The 22,097-nt window shown below is 38.0% G+C and overlaps 3 protein-coding genes across 3 annotated transcripts; all 3 read right to left on the bottom strand.

The window, feature by feature from the left end:
- Positions 1-2,772: 2,772 nt before the first annotated feature.
- LOC128379573 (cytochrome P450 2K1-like) lies at positions 2,773-6,035 on the bottom strand. Its single transcript, XM_053339247.1, has 9 exons — positions 5,826-6,035; positions 5,517-5,679; positions 5,084-5,233; positions 4,550-4,710; positions 4,125-4,304; positions 3,883-4,024; positions 3,580-3,764; positions 3,051-3,192; positions 2,773-2,960 (listed from the first exon to the last, which is right to left on the bottom strand). Exons 1-9 carry the CDS (start codon positions 6,033-6,035, stop codon positions 2,773-2,775), a joined length of 1,521 nt encoding a protein of 506 aa, XP_053195222.1.
- Positions 6,036-8,539: 2,504 nt separating this feature from the next.
- Positions 8,540-11,944, bottom strand: LOC128379450 (cytochrome P450 2K1-like). The gene is made up of 9 exons (XM_053339067.1): positions 11,735-11,944; positions 11,426-11,588; positions 10,993-11,142; positions 10,459-10,619; positions 10,037-10,216; positions 9,795-9,936; positions 9,347-9,531; positions 8,818-8,959; positions 8,540-8,727 (listed from the first exon to the last, which is right to left on the bottom strand). The coding sequence occupies exons 1-9, from the start codon at positions 11,942-11,944 to the stop codon at positions 8,540-8,542; spliced, it is 1,521 nt and encodes a 506-aa protein (XP_053195042.1).
- Positions 11,945-14,401: 2,457 nt separating this feature from the next.
- LOC128379451 (cytochrome P450 2K1-like) lies at positions 14,402-19,142 on the bottom strand. Its single transcript, XM_053339068.1, has 9 exons — positions 18,933-19,142; positions 18,623-18,785; positions 16,921-17,070; positions 16,385-16,545; positions 15,960-16,139; positions 15,718-15,859; positions 15,409-15,593; positions 14,680-14,821; positions 14,402-14,589 (listed from the first exon to the last, which is right to left on the bottom strand). Exons 1-9 carry the CDS (start codon positions 19,140-19,142, stop codon positions 14,402-14,404), a joined length of 1,521 nt encoding a protein of 506 aa, XP_053195043.1.
- Between the last annotated feature and the right edge of the window lie 2,955 nt (positions 19,143-22,097).

Genomic DNA, 22,097 nt, shown 5'->3' with positions numbered 1-22,097 from the left:
TTTCTTTCCTGTGGATGGTTGTCCACTCACTGAGTCTAAGACAGTGGTGTTTATCTATTAACATCACCAATGAATGTGCCTGCAGCTATAGGGTTACTAATTATCTCCACGCCTTTTTTGGGCTCTGTTTACTCACAGGAGTGAGAAAAATTTTAAAAGGAGAGAAAACTTGACAGCTTAATACCAATGACTCGTTTGCTAAAGAATTCATCCTGTTTTGGCAGGTAGACCTAACTTCCACAACAAATAAGCTGAGAGAATAACAGCCATACCATCACTGATTCAGGTACAGTTAGATTAAAGTGGATGTGACCTGTAATGTAGGTTAGAAAGCCCTGATAGATGGTTGAGCTGCAGATTTACCTAAACTTTGAGGCCCCTAAAAGTTCAGACTAGTGGTTCCCAACCTTTTAAGGTCTTCCTCCAATCCCTTATCACATGTTGTATGTTTTTATGAATTTTAAGGAGTTCAACCATCTCAGATATTTTTTTAGGCATGAAAAGCTGAAACAATACAGTATTTAATAGGGGAAAATGTTAAATTAAAAATAAATAAGGATAATTAAAAAACAAGTCTAATCATGTTTAATAGAATAATTGCCATTTTCACAATAGATTTAATCTGATTACTAATTCATTTCAGATTTTAATATTGATCTTTAATGTGAATGAAAAGATGGAGACTGAGAATATACAGTATTTCTCATTAATATTTGTGGGATTTGTTTTGGGAAACATTTAATGTTGTTTGAAACATTAACAAAAAGCCTTGTGAATGTGAAAAAATAACAAGTGAACAAAAAGGCACAGACAAGACAAGGTTTTTATATATTTTATAGCTCTGTGGTTTACTCACTCAAAACACTGTGTTTTAATAAAGCTGAGTGGGGTGATTTTTCTGTCTGTTTATTATCATTCATCACTGTTAATCAAAATGCCTGAATTTACCTGGGACTGTACATCAATTATTTTACTTTGATTTCAAAGTGTCTATAACTGTTTATTATTATGAGCTGGCTATCTTTAGTGAAATACACTGGCCCAAAACTCAAGATGAGGTAGCAGGTTCAAATGCAGTTAGGACTATACTGCACATAATGGTATGAACCACATCCTTCTAGCTTCATTGTTGATTTTCATTGTGCTTCTCTCCTCTGTCCTTCCTTTCTCTCCTCTCTACCCCAACCGGTCGAGGCAGATGGCCGCCCACTTCTGAGTCTGGTTCTGCCTGAGGTTTCTTCCTGTTAAAAGGGAGTTTTTTCTTGCCACTGTTGCTCATGTGGGAATGTTGGGTCTCTTTAAAGTTAAAACCTGAAGAGTTTGGTTTAGAACCTGCTCTATGTGTAAAGTGCCTTGAGATAACTTTGTTGTGATATGGCACTATACAAATAAAGATTGATTGATTGATTGATTGATCCTGTTAATGAATTATCCTGATCATATTATAATGTTTACATGGAACAGGAGGTACCTAGAGGTGATCATTATACAGTGATGACAGCAAATAAACCACAAATACACAGTCAGCAGGTTAAATGTAGGACCACAATGAGGTCTCAGTCTACAGATTGTGCCTGCAGTCTCCTCTCAGTAGCCTATCAGGTTTTTAGTGCAGTGTCAGCAACTACTGTGGTTTTGTTTGGTATCTGAGATTAGTTACAAAATGTGTCTTCCACCTTGTAGGCAGCCCTCCAGCTGCTGGCATCAACTGTCTTCGCTAAAAATACAACATTTTAAAACAGCCCTGAGGTCATTCCCAAGATATGTACATTTTAAAGTTGCTAACTTTATATTGTTGCAGGGACACAGTAGGTTATGACTGGCTTTCTTTCCCAGCATCTTGTCTATTTGCTGTTTCACATGATAATGACTCTGACACTTAATCACTTATCAATCAAATACCAATTCACCTTTCTTCCTTTTGTTAGTGGTCATGTTGGCTACACACCCTGGCTGACCTTTACAATCCAAAGTGGGGCTGTTTCACCGACTTGAAAAAGTCAGTGAAAAATGGGGAAAGTATGTCATGACAGTGAGTACCTTTCTATAACAGACACAATACATTTTAGGGGGGTGATCCATGCTTGTTTGAACAGCGGAACTGACCACCACCGAAAACTGTCAACTGATGACAAAAAATCCTGATAAATCAACTGATTAAAAAAATTGTATGAATTAGTTTAAAAAGACATTTTCTTTTATACCCACAACAAAAAACTAAACTGAAAACAATAGTGGGTCCATGTCAAGATTTTAGAGACAGAAAAGGGACAACAGTAAAATGCATGATAGTGGAATATGAATGTACTTTTATTGTATCTTGGGATGCTTGTGAATCTGAAAAGGCAGGTGTTAGTTTATTTATGGAAAACTATATGATTATACTACTTGTTGCAATATAATAGATACTGGTTTGATTTGTTATATGTATGTATATAGCAGGAATATGGCTGACTGCAATACTGTACATATACAAACAAAGTGCATATACACCCAAATTCCAACAAGCTGTGTGAAATATTGTGCACAATTACAAACTAACAAATACAGACATTTAGGCTGAACATTGTTCAATACTATAACAGGTAACTGACCGTCTCATGATCTGCCTGTTGCTGGTATGTGGCCAATGTTCACTGATCCTGGTCTTAAGGATGGGGCTACTCAACATGTAAATCAAGGTGGTGAACATACAAGTGATGATGTTTCTGCCTGTGTGACGCTGGGTAAAACAATAATAAAGCCATTGCCACAGGCAGTGATAAAGCTGCCTCATTGTCGACTGACGGCACACAGCTCATGAGGTGAAGGACTGGGAACGAGGCCCACAGCAGGAGTCAGATCCAGGTCATCCTCTGTCACTCCAGGTGGAGGAGTGAAACGAAAGCGCTGGAGGAGGGTGGTGAAGAAGAGGAAGAGCTCCATCTTGGCCAGACTCTCTCCAAGACACACTCTGCGACCTGTGAGAACAAAAAGTGGCAAGGATCAAACCTGTATGACCACAAAGACTCTTGAATTCTGTGAGAATAAAAACTGCATAATTGTTTTACCTGCAGAAAAGGCCATGAAGGCATCTCTCCTGATAAATTTACCCTCATTATCCAGGAAGTGGGACGGGTTGAAAGTGTGTGGGCTCTCCCATTCACTCTCATCGTACAGGACAGAAGTAAGCAGAGGAAACACAATAGTCCCCTGTATGCAAATGAGAAAGACAAGTCTATCTCACACAGGCTCTAACATCACTGGACTCTAAGGGTAATACATTCCAATAATGTGCATGAAATCTCACACTGAAATTGGCATGTACTTAGCTGACCAGTCAGGATGCACCTATTGATTACGTTTGTCTCACACACTATATGAGCAGCGTCTCTATATGAGCAATGTGCATGTGATTGGAGGACAGTTTTACCCATATGGTCAAGTGGTGTAAACCTGTGCTCATATAGCTAGGGTTACAATATCATAGCCTTCTGTCTTTTATATATCTTCTCAGAACCAAAGCACTGTTTAAGGAGTTGTCAGAGGTGGATGAATATATCCACAAATTATTGTTAGAAAGTGCTAAGAGCAACTGACCTTTTTGATAAAGAAGCCCTGGAAAGTGACATCTCGACTGGTTTTGTGAGGAAGTGACATGGGGACGATGTTGGCGAGTCTCTGTGTCTCATGAATGACAGCGTCGGTGTAGGGCAGGTTTTTACGGTCATCTACTTGGATCTGACGACTTCCAACAACCCTGCTCAACTCATCCTGGACCTGGTCTGGAGACACAAAATAACAATGTTAATTTTCACTCCAACAACATGCATGTATTTCATCAGAAGCATACATATTCCTTTGTCCTTCACAGGTGAAAACAAGTTTCATCTCTGTCCTTACCTTGTATTTGTGGATATTTGGCCATAAGAAGCAAAGCCCATCTCAGTGTAGTTGCTGTGGTGTCAGTACCAGCAGCAAACAGGTTGGCCACTGTAAATATCAAGTTGTTCTCATGGAAATGAGTGTCTATAATGTGTGATTCCTAAGAGAAGAAACACCCATACAGTGTATTATTATAAAAAAGACCTGTGAAACATTTGTCATCTTTTGTTGGCTGAAAAACATAAAAGTTGTTGTCTTACCTCCTCTTTCTGTTTCCGAATCAGAAAACAGTCCACAAGCCCCCTGCACATGTGATGGTTCAGTGTCTCTTTCAGATGCTTGATCAAATCTTTGACATCACTGATAGTCATCTCAACATTTTTTAATATCAGCTGCCGGTTTTTTATCCAACTGAGCAGCCGGGGAAACATGTTGTAGACCTGTGACATTATAGTAGAAACAGTACAGATGATTTAAAAGATAAAAGTATACACTAAAATGAAAACCCAAAGACATACAATTCATGTATGCAAAATGCCATAACAACAACACATTAAACAGCAAGATTTATTTTATGTGCCACATGAGTTTACAAGCATAGTATTACATTCAATGACATCATTACAGACTCATGCATATTTAGCATTTGGATGATATCAAGTCAAAAATTAAACACTGAGCTTACCTGGACTGGTGCAGAACCAGTAATGCGAATGTTCTCATTGGCTCGTCTTATCAGGTTTTTGAATCGAGGGTCATCGTATTCAAATCTGCTTCCGTACACGATAGAGGAAATAATATTGGATGTTGCGTAATTCACTGGACATTTTGTATCAAATGGTTTCCCTGTAAAACACAGCAAGAAACACTGAAATTATAAAACATGAAAATGTTACATTATAGCAAATGATTTGGTTTCTGATTGACTGACCTGACAACTCAAACCTAGTCAATAAATATAGTAATACACCATGACAGTATTTTAAACTGCAGTCTTCTACTATTGAAAAAAAATCACCATATCTTTCTCTGTGTACGTGACCATTACATGAGTACAATAATGCACTCAGAGGTGTCCTGTTATTGAAAATAAAAGACCCAGTAGATGAAACACCACTCTACCTCATAATGAAGTGTTCTTTACCTCCAAAACATATTGTATGATTTCTATGTATTAGCACACCATGTCATGTTATAATCACTTATATTAACTGCTTACCTTTATGATCGTCAAACATTTTAATCAGATGGCAGCATTCCTCTAAGATTTTATCCTCAGCAACTCTTTTGCCCATCCCAAAGTCTCTCAGTGTGGAGAGGGCAAAACGTCTCATCTCTTTCCAGGATTCTCCATTTGCAAAAATAATTCCTGTTAAACAGGGTGTGCAAATCAGAAGTTATCACTACTGATTCTATGTTTGACACACATCAGAAAAGATGTTTACTGTAATTTCTATTAAGCATGACATGCATGTTAAAAATAAAATCTGTCTTGTATATATCTGTGTGTGTGTTATTAGATATAATACTGAATCAGAAAAGATGACTGATACAATGCGACATATGATTTAGCTTATTCTTAAAGTGTCTAGCATTTGTTTTTGTATTTATCTGTAAACACATAATAAACGTTTTGTGCAGGAAGGTCATACCGTGACCTTGAGTCATGTCATAGAAAATGGGGGCAATGTCTCGGTCTCCAAACTCTTCTGCATAGCTGACCAGAGCCTCTTTGACTGTCTTGTATCCAGCTAACACAACCACTTTGTTGGTTCCAAAGTAAACCTTAAATACAGATCCATATTTCTTTGAAAGCTGGAAGAAGATGAAACACATTGAGATATGTCTTAGATAATGTTAAAAAAACTTATTGTTGCAAAAATGCATAAATGGAGGGAAATTCAAATAGACTGCACACGGTTACAAAATGGTCATGTTCACAAGAGTAGTGCTACACTTACCTCACACAGGGTTTTGTAGGGTCTGTTGAGATCCAGCTGCAATAGGTTGCCAAGCAGGGGCAGAGGCCTCGGCCCTGGAGGCTCCTTCCACATTTCCTGGGAGATGAATTTACTGGAGAAAAGACAAAGCACGAGCAGGACAGCAACAGTCCCCAACAGAGTGGTAGGACTAGATAAGAGGAAAGACACAAAATCTTTCAACAGAGACATTTTCTTTCCTGTGGATGGTTGTCCACTCACTGAGTCTAAGACAGTGGTGTTTATCTATTAATATTACCAATGAATGTGCCTGCAGCCATAGGGTTACTAATTATCTCCACGCCTTTTTTGGGCTCTGTTTACTCACAGGTGTGAGAAAAATTTTAAAAGGAGAGAAAACTTAATACCAATGACTTGTTTGCTAAAGAATTCATCCTGTTTTGGCAGGTAGACCTAACTTCCATAACAAATAAGCTGAGAGAATAACAGCCATACCATCACTGATTCAGGTACAGTTAGATTAAAGTGGATGTGACCTGTAATGTAGGTTAGAAAGCCCTGATAGATGGTTGAGCTGCACACTTACCTAAACTTTGAGGCCCCTACAAGTTCAGACTAGTGGTTCCCAACCTTTTAAGGTCTTCCTCCAATCCCTTATCACATGTTGTATGTTTTTATGAATTTTAAGGAGTTCAACTATCTCAGATATGTTTTTAGGCATGAAAAGGTGAAACAATACAGTATTTAACAGGGGGAAAATGTTAAATTAAAAATAAATAAGTAAGGATAGTAAAAAAAACAAGTCTAATCATGTTTAGTAGAATAATCGTCATTTTCAGAATAGACTTAATCTGATTACTAATAAATTTCAGATTTTAATATTGATCTTTAATGTGAATGAAAAGATGGAGACTGAGAATATACAGTATTTCTCATTAATATTTGTGGGATTTGTTTTGGGAAACATTTAATGTTGTTCGAAACATTAACAAAAAGCCTTGTGAATGTGATAAAATAACAAGTGAACAAAAAAGCACAAACAAGACAAGTTTTTTATATATTTTATGGCTCTGTGGTTTACTCACTCAAAACACTGTGTTTTAATAAAGCTGAGTGGGGTGACTTTTCTGTCTATTTATTATCATTCATCACTGTTAATCAAAATGCCTGAATTTACCTGGGACTGTACATCAATTATTTTACTTTGATTTCAAAGTGTCTATAACTGTTTATTATTATGGGCTGGCTATCTTTAGTGAAATACACTGGCCCAAAACTCAAGATGAGGTAGCAGGTTCAAATGCAGTTAGGACTATACTGCACATAATGGTATGAACCACATCCTGTTAATGAATTACCCTGATCATATTATAATGTTTACATGGAACAGGAGCTACCTAGAGGTGATCATTATACAGTGATAACAGCAAATAAACCACAAATACACAGCCAGCAGGTTAAATGTAGGACCACAATGAGGTCTCAGTCTACAGATTGTGCCTGCAGTCTCCTCTCAGTAGCCTATCAGGTTTTTAGTGCAGTGTCAGCAACTACTGTGGTTTTGTTTGGCATCTGAGATTAGTTACAAAATGTGTCTTCCACCTTGTAGGCAGCCCTCCAGCTGCTGGCATCAACTGTCTTCGCTAAAAATAGAACATTTTAAAACAGCCCTGAGGTCATTCCCAAAATGTGTAAATTTTAAAGTTGCTAACTTTATATTGTTGCAGGGACACAGTAGGTTATGACTGGCTTTCTTTCCCAGCATCTTGTCTATTTGCTGTTTCACATGATAATGACTCTGACACTTAATCACTTATCAATCAAATACCAATTCACCTTTCTTCCTTTTGTTAGTGGTCATGTTGGCTACACACCCTGGCTGATCTTTACAATCCAAAGTGGGGCTGTTTCACCGACTTGAAAAAGTCAGTGAAAAATGGAAAAGGTATGTCATGACAGTGAGTACCTTTCTATAACAGACACAATACATTTTAGGGGGGTGATCCATGCTTGTTTGACGAGCGGAACTGACCACCACCGAAAACTGTCAACTGATGACAAAAAATGCTGATAAATCAACTGATGAAAAAAATTGTATAAATTAGTTTAAAAAGACATTTTCTTTTATACCCACAACAAAAAAACTAAACTGAAAACAATAGTGGGTCCATGTCAAGATTTTAGAGACAGAAAAGGGACAACAGTAAAATGCATGATAGTGGAATATGAATGTACTTTTATTGTATCTTGGGATGCTCGTGAATCTGAAAAGGCAGGTGTTAGTTTATTTATAGAAAACTATATGATTATATTACTTTTCGCACTATAATAGATACATAACAAGTCAAACCAGTGACAAATAGTGAAATGCATCAGTGGCAGAAAAGCAGGAATATGGCTGACTGCAATACTGTACATATACAAACAAAGTGCATATACACCCAAATTCCAACAAGCTGTGTGAAATATTGTGCACAATTACAAACTAACAAATACAGACATTTAGGATGAACATTGTTCAATACTATAACAGGTAACTGACTGTCTCATGATCTGCCTGTTGCTGGTATGTGGCCAATGTTCACTGATCCTGGTCTTAAGGATGGGGCTACTCAACATGTAAATCATTACGTTTCATAACACAAATCATAACATACAGATGATTACGTTTCTGCCTGTGTGACGCTGGGTAAAACAATAATAAAGCCATTGCCACAGGCAGTGATAAAGCTGCCTCATTGTCGACTGACGGCACACAGCTCATGAGGTGAAGGACTGAGGACAAAGCCCACAGCAGGAGTCAGATCCAGGTCATCCTCTGTCACTCCAGGTGGAGGAGTGAAACGAAAGCGCTGGAGGAGGGTGGTGAAGAAGAGGAAGAGCTCCATCTTGGCCAGACTCTCTCCAAGACACACTCTGCGACCTGTGAGAACAAAAAGTGGCAAGGATCAAACCTGTATGACCACAAAGACTCTTGAATTCTGTGAGAATAAAAACTGCATAATTGTTTTACCTGCAGAAAAGGCCATGAAGGCATCTCTCCTGATAAATTTACCCTCATTATCCAGGAAGTGGGAAGGGTTGAAAGTGTGTGGGCTCTCCCATTCACTCTCATCGTACAGGACAGAAGTAAGCAGAGGAAACACAATAGTCCCCTGTATGCAAATGAGAAAGACAAGTCTATCTCACACAGGCTCTAACATTACTGGACTCTAAGGGTAATACATTCCAATAATGTGCATGAAATCTCACACTGAAATTGGCATGTACTTAGCTGGCCAGTCAGGATGCACCTATTGATTACGTTTGTCTCACACACTATATGAGCAGCGTCTCTATATGAGCAATGTGCATGTGATTGGAGGACAGTTTTACCCATATGGTCCAGTGGTATAAACCTGTGCTCATATAGCTAGGGTTACAATATCATAGCCTTCTGTCTTTTATATATCTTGTCAGAACCAAAGCACTGTTTAAGGAGTTGTCAGAGGTGGATGAATATATCCACAAATTATTGTTAGAAAGTGCTAAGAGCAACTGACCTTTTTGATAAAGAAGCCCTGGAAAGTGACATCTCGACTGGTTTTGTGAGGAAGTGACATGGGGACGATGTTGGCAAGTCTCTGTGTCTCATGAATGACAGCGTCGGTGTAGGGCAGGTTTTTACGGTCATCTACTTGGATCTGACGACTTCCAACAACCCTGCTCAACTCATCCTGGACCTGGTCTGGAGACACAAAATAACAATGTTCATTTTTTAATTTTTTTTAAGTATATATTTTCGGGCTTTTTTTGCCTTTAATGTACAGGACAGTGGAGAGAGACAGGAAACAGGCAGAGAGAGGGGGAATGACACGCAGGATAAGACTATGAGCTATGCTCAACCCCACAATGTTAATTTTCACTCCAACAACATGCATGTATTTCATCAGAAGCATACATATTCCTTTGTCCTTTACAGGTGAAAACAAGTTTCATCTCTGTCCTTACCTTGTATTTGTGGATATTTGGCCATAAGAAGCAAAGCCCATCTCAGTGTAATTGCTGTGGTGTCAGTACCAGCAGCAAACAGGTTGGTCAATGTAAATATCAAGTTGTTCTCATGGAAATGAGTGTCTATAATGTGTGATTCCTAAGAGAAGAAACACCCATACAGTGTATTATTATAAAACAGACCTGTGAAACATTTGTCATCTTTTGTTGGCTGAAAAACATAAAAGTTGTTGTCTTACCTCCTCTTTCTGTTTCCGAATCAGAAAACAGTCCACAAGCCCCCTGCACATGTGAGGGTTCAGTGTCTCTTTCAGATGCTTGATCAAATCTTTGACATCACTGATAGTCATCTCAACATTTTTTAATATCAGCTGCCGGTTTTTTATCCAACTGAGCAGCCGGGGAAACATGTTGTAGACCTGTGACATTATAGTAGAAACAGTACAGATGATTTAAAAGATAAAAGTATACACTAAAATAAAAACCCAAAGACATACAATTCATGTATGCAAAATGCCATAACAACACATTAAACAGCAAGATTTATTTTATGTGCCACATGAGTCTACAAGCATAGTATTACATTCAATGACATCATTACAGACTCATGCATATTTAGCATTTGGATGATATCAAGTCAAAAATTAAACACTGAGCTTACCTGGACTGATGCAGAACCAGTAATGCGAAGGTTCTCGTTGGCTCGTCTTATCAGGTTTTTGAATCGAGGGTCATCGTATTCAAATCTGCTTCCGTACACGATAGAGGAAATAATATTGGATGTTGCGTAATTCACTGGACATTTTGTATCAAATGGTTTCCCTGCAAAACACAGCAAGAAACACTGACATTATAAAACATGAAAATGTTACATTATAGCAAATGATTTGGTTTCTGATTGACTGACCTGACAACTCAAACCTAGTCAATAAATATAGTAATACACCATGACAGTATTTTAAACTGCAGTCTTCTACTATTGAAAAAAAATCACCATATCTTTGTCTGTGTACGTGACCATTACATGAGTACAATAATGCACTCAGAGGTGTCCTGTTATTGAAAATAAAAGACCCAGTAGATGAAACACCACTCTACCTCATAATGAAGTGTTCTTTACCTCCAAAACATATTGTATGATTTCTATGTATTAGCACACCATGTCATGTTATAATCACTTATATTAACTGCTTACCTTTATGCTCGTCAAACATTTTAATCAGATGGCAGCATTCCTCTAAGATTGTATCCTCAACAACTCTTTTGCCCATCCCAAAGTCTCTCAGTGTGGAGAGGGCAAAACGTCTCATCTCTTTCCAGGATTCTCCATTTGCTAAAATAATTCCTGTTAAACAGGGTGTGCAAATCAGAAGTTATCACTATTGATTCTATGTTTGACACACATCAGAAAAGATGTTTACTGTAATTCCTATTAAGCATGACATGCATGTTAAAAATAAAATCTGTCTTGTATATATCTGTGTGTGTGTTATTAGATATAATACTGAATCAGAAAAGATGACAGATACAATGTGACATATGATTTAGCTTATTCTTAAAGTGTCTAGTATTTGTTTTTGTATTTATCTGTAAACACATAATAAACATTTTGTGCAGGAAGGTCATACCGTGACCTTGAGTCATGTCATAGAAAATGGGGGCAATGTCTCGGTCTCCAAACTCTTCTGCATAGCTGACCAGAGCCTCTTTGACTGTCTTGTATCCAGCTAACACAACCACTTTGTTGGTTCCAAAGTAAACCTTAAATACAGATCCATATTTCTTTGAAAGCTGGAAGAAGATGAAACACATTGAGATATGTCTTAGATAATGTTAAAAAAACGTATTGTTGCAAAAATGCATAAATGGAGGGAAATTCAAATAGACGGCAAACTGTTACAAAATGGTCATGTTCACAAGAGTAGTGCTACACTTACCTCACACAGGGTTTTGTAGGGTCTGTTGAGATCCAGCTGCAATAGGTTGCCAAGCAGGGGCAGAGGCCTCGGCCCTGGAGGCTCCTTCCACATTTCCTGGGAGATGAATTTACTGGAGAAAAGACAAAGCACGAGCAGGACAGCAACAGTCCCCAACAGAGTGGTAGGACTAGATAAGAGGAAAAACACAAAGTCCTCCAAAGGAGACATTTTCTTTTCTGTGGATGGTTGTCCACTCACTGAGTCTAAGACAGTGGTGTTTATCTATTAATATTACCAATGAATGTGCCTGCAGCCATAGGGTTACTAATTATCTCCACGCCTTTTTTGGGCTCTGTTTACTCACAGGTGTGAGAAAAATTTTAAAAGGAGAGAAAACTTAATACCAATGACTTGTTTGCTAAAGAATTCATCCTGTTTTGGCAGGTAGACCTAACTTCCACAACAAATAAGCTGAGAGAATAACAGCCATACCATCACTGATTCAGGTACAGTTAGATTAAAGTGGATGTGACCTGTAATGTAGGTTAGAAAGCCCTGATAGATGGTTGAGCTGCACACTTACCTAAACTTTGAGGCCCCTACAATTTCAGACTAGTGGTTCCCAACCTTTTAAGGTCTTCCTCCAATCCCTTATCACATGTTGTATGTTTTTATGAATTTTAAGGAGTTCAACCATCTCAGATATGTTTTTAGGCATGAAAAGGTGAAACAATACAGTATTTAACAGGGGGAAAATGTTAAATTAAAAATAAATAAGTAAGGATAGTAAAAAAAACAAGTCTAATCATGTTTAGTAGAATAATCGTCATTTTCAGAATAGACTTAATCTGATTACTAATAAATTTCAGATTTTAATATTGATCTTTAATGTGAATGAAAAGATGGAGACTGAGAATATACAGTATTTCTCATTAATATTTGTGGGATTTGTTTTGGGAAACATTTAATGTTGTTCGAAACATTAACAAAAAGCCTTATGAATGTGATAAAATAACAAGTGAACAAAAAGGCACAAACAAGACAAGGTTTTTATATATTTTATAGCTCTGTGGTTTACTCACTCAAAACACTGTGTTTTAATAAAGCTGAGTGGGGTGATTTTTCTGTCTATTTATTATCATTCATCACTGTTAATCAAAATGCCTGAATTTACCTGGGACTGTACATCAATTATTTTACTTTGATTTCAAAGTGTCTATAACTGTTTATTATTATGAGCTGGCTATCTTTAGTGAAATACACTGGCCCAAAACTCAAGATGAGGTAGCAGGTTCAAATGCAGTTAGGACTATACTGCACATAATGGTATGATCCACATCCTGTTAATGAATTATCCTGATCATATTATAATGTTTGCATGGAACAGGAGGTACCTAGAGGTGATCATTATACAGTGGTAACAGCAAATAAACCACAAATACACAGCCAGCAGGTTAAATGTAGGACCACAATGAGGTCTCAGTCTACAGATTGTGCCTGCAGTCTCCTCTCAGTAGCCTATCAGGTTTTTAGTGCAGTGTCAGCAACTACTGTGGTTTTGTTTGGTATCTGAGATTAGTTACAAAATGTGTCTTCCACCTTGTAGGCAGCCCTCCAGCTGCTGGCATCAACTGTCTTCGCTAAAAATAGAACATTTTAAAACAGCCCTGAGGTCATTCCCAATATGTGTAAATTTTAAAGTTGCTAACTTTATATTGTTGCAGGGACACAGTAGGTTATGACTGGCTTTCTTTCCCAGCATCTTGTCTATTTGCTGTTTCACATGATAATGACTCTGACACTTAATCACTTATCAATCAAATACCAATTCACCTTTCTTCCTTTTGTTAGTGGTCGTGTCGGCTACACACCCTGGCTGATCTTTACAATCCAAAGTGGGGCTGTTTCACCCACTTGAAAAATGGGGAAGGTATGTCATGACAGTGAGTACCTTTCTATAACAGACACAATACATTTTAGGGGGGTGATCCATGCTTGTTTGACGAGCGGAACTGACCACCACCAAAAACTGTCATCTGATGACAAAAAATGCTGATAAATCAACTGATACATGAAAAAATGTATAAAATAGTTTAACAAGACATTTTCTTTTATACCCACAACAAAAAAAACTAAATTGAAAACAATAGTGGGTCCATGTCAAGATTTTAGAGACAGAAAAGGGACAACAGTAAAATGCATGATAGTGGAATATGAATGTACTTTTATTGTATCTTGGGATGCTCGTGAATCTGAAAAGGCAGGTGTTAGTTTATTTATGGAAAACTATATGATTATACTACTTGTTGCAATATAATAGATACTGATTTGATTTGTTATATGTATGTATATAGCAGGAATATGGCTGACTGCAATACTGTACATATACAAACAAAGTGCATACACCCAAATTCCAACAAGCTGTGTGAAATATTGTGCACAATTACAAACTAACAAATACAGACATTTAGGCTGAACATTGTTCAATACTATAACAGGTAACTGACCGTCTCATGATCTGCCTGTTGCTGGTATGTGGCCAATGTTCACTGATCCTGGTCTTAAGGATGGGGCTACTCAACATGTAAATCAAGGTGGTGAACATACAAATGATTACGTTTCTGCCTGTGTGACGCTGGGTAAAACAATAATAAAGCCATTGCCACAGGCAGTGATAAAGCTGCATCATTGTCGACTGACGGCACACAGCTCATGAGGTGAAGGACTGAGGACAAAGCCCACAGCAGGAGTCAGATCCAGGTCATCCTCTGTCACTCCAGGTGGAGGAGTGAAACGAAAGCGTTGGAGGAGTGTGGTGAAGAAGAGGAAGAGCTCCATCTTGGCCAGACTCTCTCCAAGACACACTCTGCGACCTGTGAGAACAAAAAGTGGCAAGGATCAAACCTGTATGACCACAAAGACTCTTGAATTCTGTGAGAATAAAAACTGCATAATTGTTTTACCTGCAGAAAAGGCCATGAAGGCATCTCTCCTGATAAATTTACCCTCATTATCCAGGAAGTGGGACGGGTTGAAAGTGTGTGGGCTCTCCCATTCACTCTCATCGTACAGGACAGAAGTAAGCAGAGGAAACACAATAGTCCCCTGTATGCAAATGAGAAAGACAAGTCTACCTCACACAGGCTCTAACATCACTGGACTACGGTGACCGAGACCCGCCATAGCTGCAAATAAAAGTAACGCTGCAAACAAAAACAAACGCTGCTACAAATAAAAAGAAACGCTGCTGCATATAAGCAGTTGCACAGCTCGCCAAGTATCCATTCTTGTGAAATATGAAATCCGTTTCCATAAAATCAAAATACTTTCCTCAATATGTCCATGTACAAAAGCTGTACGAGCTGTCTCGGCCACCATACTGGACTCTAAGGGTAATACATTACAATAATGTGCATGAAATCTCACACTGAAATTGGCATGTACTTAGCTGGCCATTCAGGATGCACCTATTGATTACGTTTGTCTCACACACTATATGAGCAGCGTCTCTATATGAGCAATGTGCATGTGATTGGAGGACAGTTTTACCCATATGGTCCAGTGGTGTAAACCTGTGCTCATATAGCTATGATTACAATATTATAGCCTTCTGTCTTTTATATATAAAGAGTTGTCAGAGGTGGATGAATATATCCACAAATTATTGTTAGAAAGTGCTAAGAGCAACTGACCTTTTTGATAAAGAAGCCCTGGAAAGTGACATCTCGACTGGTTTTGTGAGGAAGTGACATGGGGACGATGTTGGCGAGTCTCTGTGTCTCATGAATGACAGCGTCGGTGTAGGGCAGGTTTTTACGGTCATCTACTTGGATCTGACGACTTCCAACAACCCTGCTCAACTCATCCTGGACCTGGTCTGGAGACACAAAATAACAATGTTAATTTTCCTTTTCACTCCAAAAACATGCATGTATTTCATCAGAAGCATACACATTCCTTTGTCCTTCACAGGTGAAAACAAGTTTCATCTCTGTCCTTACCTTGTATTTGTGGATATTTGGCCATAAGAAGCAAACTCCATCTCAGTGTAGTTGCTGTGGTGTCAGTACCAGCAGCAAACAGGTTGGTCACTGTAAATATCAAGTTGTTCTCATGGAAATGAGTGTCTATAATGTGTGATTCCTAAGAGAAGAAACACCCATACAGTGTATTATTATAAAACAGACCTGTGAAACATTTGTCATCTTTTGTTGGCTGAAAAACATAAAAGTTGTTGTCTTACCTCTTCTTTCTGTTTCCGAATCAGAAAACAGTCCACAAGCCCCCTGCACATGTGATGGTTCAGTGTCTCTTTCAGATGCTTGATCAAATCTTTGACATCACTGATAGTCATCTCAACATTTTTTAATATCAGCTGCCGGTTTTTTATCCAACTGAGCAGCCGGGGAAACATGTTGTAGACCTGTGACATTATAGTAGAAACAGTACAGATGATTTAAAAGATAAAAGTATACACTAAAATGAAAACCCAAAGACATACATTTCATGTATGCAAAATTCCATAACAACAACACATTAAACAGCAAGATTTATTTTATGTGCCACATGAGTCTACAAGCATAGTATTACATTCAATGACATCATTACAGACTCATGCATATTTAGCATTTGGATGATATCAAGTCAAAAAGTAAACACTGAGCTTACCTGGACTGGTGCAGAACCAGTAATGCGAATGTTCTCGTTGGCTCGTCTTATCAGGTTTTTGAATCGAGGGTCATCGTATTCAAATCTGCTTCCGTACACGATAGAGGAAATAATATTGGATGTTGCGTAATTCACTGGACATTTTGTATCAAATGGTTTCCCTGTAAAACACAGCAAGAAACACTGACATTATAAAACATGAAAATGTTACATTATAGCAAATGATTTGGTTTCTGATTGACTGACCTGACAACTCAAACCTAGTCAATAAATATAGTAATACACCATGACAGTATTTTAAACTGCAGTCTTCTACTGTTGAAAAAAAATCACCATATCTTTCTCTGTGTACGTGACCATTACATGAGTACAATAATGCACTCAGAGGTGTCCTGTTATTGAAAATAAAAGACCCAGTAGATGAAACACCACTCTACCTCATAATGAAGTGTTTTCCCTACCTCCAAAACATATTGTATGATTTCTATGTATTAGCACACCATGTCATGTTATAATCACTTATATTAACTGCTTACCTTTATGCTCGTCAAACATTTTAATCAGATGGCAGCATTCCTCTAAGATTTTATCCTCAGCAACTCTTTTGCCCATCCCAAAGTCTCTCAGTGTGGAAAGGGCAAAACGTCTCATCTCTTTCCAGGATTCTCCATTTGCAAACAGAATTCCTGTTAAACAGGGTGTGCAAATCAGAAGTTATCAGTACTGATTCTATGTTCAACCCCCACTGTTGCAGAATTACAACATCCTTTTTTTTCTTGTGTTCAATGTCTTACAATTTCTAGATTCTAGAACATGTACATATTTAGTTATTTTGGAAAACATTAATCAAATGTGACTTAGAGCTTGTTATGTCTATGTTGTAATTCTATAATGTTGGGCCAGAGTGGTAGACAAAATAGCCTGTGTTCCTTACACATTGCATAAGGGCACTGCACTTGTCACATGTTCACAAATAGAAAAAAAATGTAGTAGAAATTTAAAGTACTAGATTATTCATTGTAACTAAGTTCTAAACATGCTTTTCTGTTAAATTTTTACTTAGTTCAGCTTAGACCATAATCAAACACATGACTAAATTGTATGTGGTATTTGAAACGCCATCATCTATAGCAGTATTTCAAACTCCCTGTATCTTTGTAGTTGTTTAACTTCTAAATGATCCTGAGCTATTTCTCTGTGTGTTTGCTCATGGAGCAGTTGGTAGCATTAAGAGATAAGGCTCTGAATGTTCTGGATTTTTTTTGGGGGGGGGGGTGCCTGTTGCATTACTGAGGGACAGGTGCGAATGGTCTTGAATGTGAACCTGTAAGTGCTCTGGAAGGGTGCATATGTTTCTTTCATAAATGATCCTGAGCTATTTTTCTGAGGGTTTGTCCAAGTAGCACCTTGTAGCATTAGGGGATAGAAAAACAGGCTCTGAATGTTCTGGATTTGTTTGGGGGGGAGGGGGGGGGGGGGGGCTGTTGCATTGTTCAGGGACAGGTGTGAATGGTCTTGACTGTGAACCTGTAAGTGCTCTGAGGAGATGCATGTGTTCCTTTTAGTATGACAAGTAGAGAGCAGAATACTATCACTGCAAGTCAACATAGACTGGGACTGAGACAACCTTCATTCAAACCACATTGAAAGTGAACATGACTAAGACGTGGCAAAAAGAAAAAGTTTTGTAAATACAAATTTTCCAGTATTTTTATTAATAACTGCTTATTCATAAAACTATGATTGTTGTGTGATTATTACTGATGATATATACTGTTATGGGGCTAAGTAAGCAATCAACCCTGCAAATTAATGCTTAAATGTTCTGTATATCTGTTCAGACAAAGTGAGTACAAATACAGAAATATTTCTAAAAACTTACTAACATGTAAAACATTTCAAAACTCTTTCATTTCATTTCTACATCAGAGGCCTCCTAAAAGAATATCTGAGTGCTCATTTTTTTCTATATCTGGGTCTTACAGGGTTAACACTCATCAGAAAAGATGTTTACTGTAATTCCTATTAAGCATGACATGCATGTTAAAAATAAAATCTGTCTTGTATATATCTGTGTGTGTGTTATTAGATATAATATATAATATATAATATCTTTATCAGAAAAGATGACAGACACAATGCGACATATGATTTTGCTTATTCTTAAAGTGTCTAGTATTTGTTTTTGTATTTATCTGTAAACACATAATAAACGTTTTGTGTGCAGGAAGGTCATACCGTGACCCCGACTGCTGTCATAGAAAATGGGGGCAATGTCCCGGTCTCCAAACTCTTCTGCATAGCTGACCAGAGCCTCTTTGACTGTCTTGTATCCAGCTAACACAACCACTTTGTTGGTTCCAAAGTAAACCTTAAATACAGATCCATATTTCTTTGAAAGCTGGAAGAAGATGAAACACATTGAGATATGTCTTAGATAATGTTAAAAAAACGTATTGTTGCAAAAATGCATAAATGGAGGGAAATTCAAATAGACTGCACACGGTTACAAAATGGGTGATGTTCACAAGAGTAGTGCTACACTTACCTCACACAGGGTTTTGTAGGGTCTGTTGAGATCCAGCTGCAATAGGTTGCCAAGCAGGGGCAGAGGCCTCGGCCCTGGAGGCTCCTTCCACATTTCCTGGGAGATGAATTTACTGGAGAAAAGACAGAGCACGAGCAGGACAGCAACAGTCCCCAACAGAGTGGTAGGACTAGATAAGAGGAAAAACACAAAGTCCTCCAAAGGAGACATTTTCTCTGCTATTGAGTTCAAGGCTGTGGTGTTTATGGATTAACATCACCAAGGAATGACCTTGGAGCTATAGGGTTACTAATTATCTACCCGCCCTTTTGGGCTCTTGTTACAGATAAGTCTCAAAGGAGAGAAAACTTGATGGTTCAAAAACAAGGACTTGTTTGGCAAGGGATTAGTTCTGTCTTTGCAGGTAGACCAAATAAGTTCAGAGAATAACTTTTTTATGAGTGATAGTGTAACCCCCAGTTACAAAGACAGTGAAATAAAATAAAGTGGATAACTTAGAAAATTGATTAGAGAAATTTGAATTTATGTGGGTTTGATTTTAATAAATTAATTAATTAATTTAAAAAAAAAACACAGACTATAAAAGCCTGTGTCACCCAGCTGTCAAAGCAGCAGCTGATCCAGACAATCAGACAGTTGAGCCGAACCCAGAGTGTTTTGAATTAAAGTTGATTGAAAGAAGAGCTAAACCTGGAGCAGTTTAAACCAATTTGTTGTCAATATAGCAATATTCACTGAAAAGCAGAAGAAGAAAAAAGGGGGAAAAAACGTCAGCGTTAGCAACGGTTAGCAGCGGTTAGCCACCGTAGGTGGCTGTTAATAACCGTTGGTGCTACAACGCTAACGTTAGCAGTTGTGAATTAATACCTGATTAGTGGCTATTTTGAGTTGTGTGTATATTGAGATCAATTTGTATATAAGTCAATGTTAAAGTGTATTAGTTGTACTATAATTATCATATTGTAGCCTATATATCTCAAGCTAAATTTATATAACCTGTTTGTAATTGTGGTATCGAGAAAGGAAAACATGATGAGGAAGAATGCAAGTTTAATTTAGTTTAGTTTATTAACATTTCAATCAGATGATGATTTGTAAAAATAGGACAAGATTTTGAAAAAAAAGGTATTTTATCTGTGTAGTGATTATTATTATTTTTTTGGCTTTGTGGTTACAAGGCCAAGTCCTCGTCCTCCTTGTCCCCCTCATCCTCGTCCTTGTCCTGATCCTCGTCATCACCCTCCTCATCATCCTCCTCACCCTCATCATCCTCCTCATTCCCTTCATCCTTGTCATCCCCTACATCCTCATAATCATCATCATAATCAGCACAGAGATTCCTTAGCTCGGCTGGTTCCAGCAGTGAACAATACAGTAGGGCTGAAGTGGCGACCCAACCCCTTAACCAGTTGAAACGTTTGTCTTGTTTTGTTTCTTTCATCGATAATTGAGTTTTTGATATTGTTATTGTTGTTATTATTTTGTTACATTTTATTTTGTTGAATTAGAAAGGGAAGAATGGGATTAAACGAACCACCTGTGGGGTAGAGACCAAAATAGATCAAAAATAGGAATAAATAGTTTAATTATAGCATAATTAGTAAAAGACCAAACAAAGACATTTTAATCATATCGAAATAAATTTAGCACTTAATATAAAACTTAATACTAAATTAAATTGATAATTAACAATAATTAGATACTCACCCGACAGGTGGATGCCAGATTGTAGGTAAAGAAAAGAGGGAAAAGTTAATTTATTTTTGTATTCATTTATTTATTTCTATACATGTGTTAGTGTTATTGTTACGTCTGGTAAATGTTGTTATTTTGAGAGAATATAAGAAAGAGAGAAAAAAAAAGAACTGATTAACACTGGTAGGTGACAGAAATCCCTGATTGTGCTGCAGGATATTTGTTTTATGATTTACCTGAACTTTGAGGGACTCTGTAAAATCAGACCAGTGTTTCCCAACCTTTTAAGATCTGGCCCCAATCCCTTATCACATGTTGTACTTGTTTACAAGCTGTGGAGTTAAACCTTAACTGATATTTTTTGAGGCCTGAGATGAAACAACCCAGTATTTAACAGAGAAAAAAAAATAAAGTCTAATTAAATGCAGTGTATTTTGTACGCTTAGAGAAGAAATACACATTTGGGCAGAGGTGTGATATAAGTGACATCTGGAAACATCCCCTTGGCCATTACTGCCCTAATCTATTGTTTCTGTCTGAATGTAGAAGCTCCTCCTGTTTTGACCCTTTGCAGTTAACAATTGTCATCTGACCACCAGAGAACCATCTCCCCCCACTAAGTTGACCCTTGATCTTGCCTGTGTGTCACACAGTAAGGTCTGTGTTTCATTTACTGATCACTGCCTTAATCTCACTGTTTAAAATGCTTCCATTTAATTTGCTGTGGGTCAGTCGACTGTCACAGACCCGCTCTGTGTCAGTCAACTCATCAATAACCTGGGATATCAATTAACACCACAATCACAGCAAACTTTAAATAAGAAAACACTGAAGTGGAAAGGGTTAACATCAAGTTCTTTGGCGTCTGCATCACTGAGGTCTTCACCTGGGTCCACCATCTCATTCAGTGGATAAGGAAGTCACAGCAAAGCAAAGTCTACTTCTTGAGGATGCTGAAGAAATTTAAGTTGCCATCAACATTCCTCTGCAACTTCTCAACCATTGAGACTATTCTCACCAGCAGCTTTATGGTATGGTACGGTACAGCAACAGCACACAGGTAGACCCTAAACACCTGCAGAGGCTGATCAAGTCAGCCCAGCACATGACAGGAACGGCCCTCCCATCACTGCAGGACTTATACCAGCAGAGTCCTCAGAAGGGCCAAAAACACTATCAAATACTCCACCCACACCCAGCACCACCGTTGTCTGGCCTTATGATTTAAAGACAGTTTCTGCCCCCAGGTCATAAGGCTGATTTAAATGTCCATGCCACTGCCCCCACCTGCTCCTCCCCTACATAACCAAATGACTTAACCTCTTAAGCCCGAGAGCCTCCGCCGGCGGGGGCAAGAGCGCCCCCTATAGATGAAAAACGTCTCAGGGCAGCTAAACAAGCGTTAATATAGCCATATGATACACCGCTCAACAAAAGCTCAACAAAACACAAGTCAAACACCAAGCAACT

This window comes from Scomber japonicus, chromosome 18 (assembly GCF_027409825.1).
Source record: "Scomber japonicus isolate fScoJap1 chromosome 18, fScoJap1.pri, whole genome shotgun sequence".
NCBI lineage: Eukaryota > Metazoa > Chordata > Actinopteri > Scombriformes > Scombridae > Scomber > Scomber japonicus.
The sequence above is the reverse complement of the archived record's forward strand: the minus strand, read 5'-3'. Positions and strand labels throughout refer to the sequence as shown.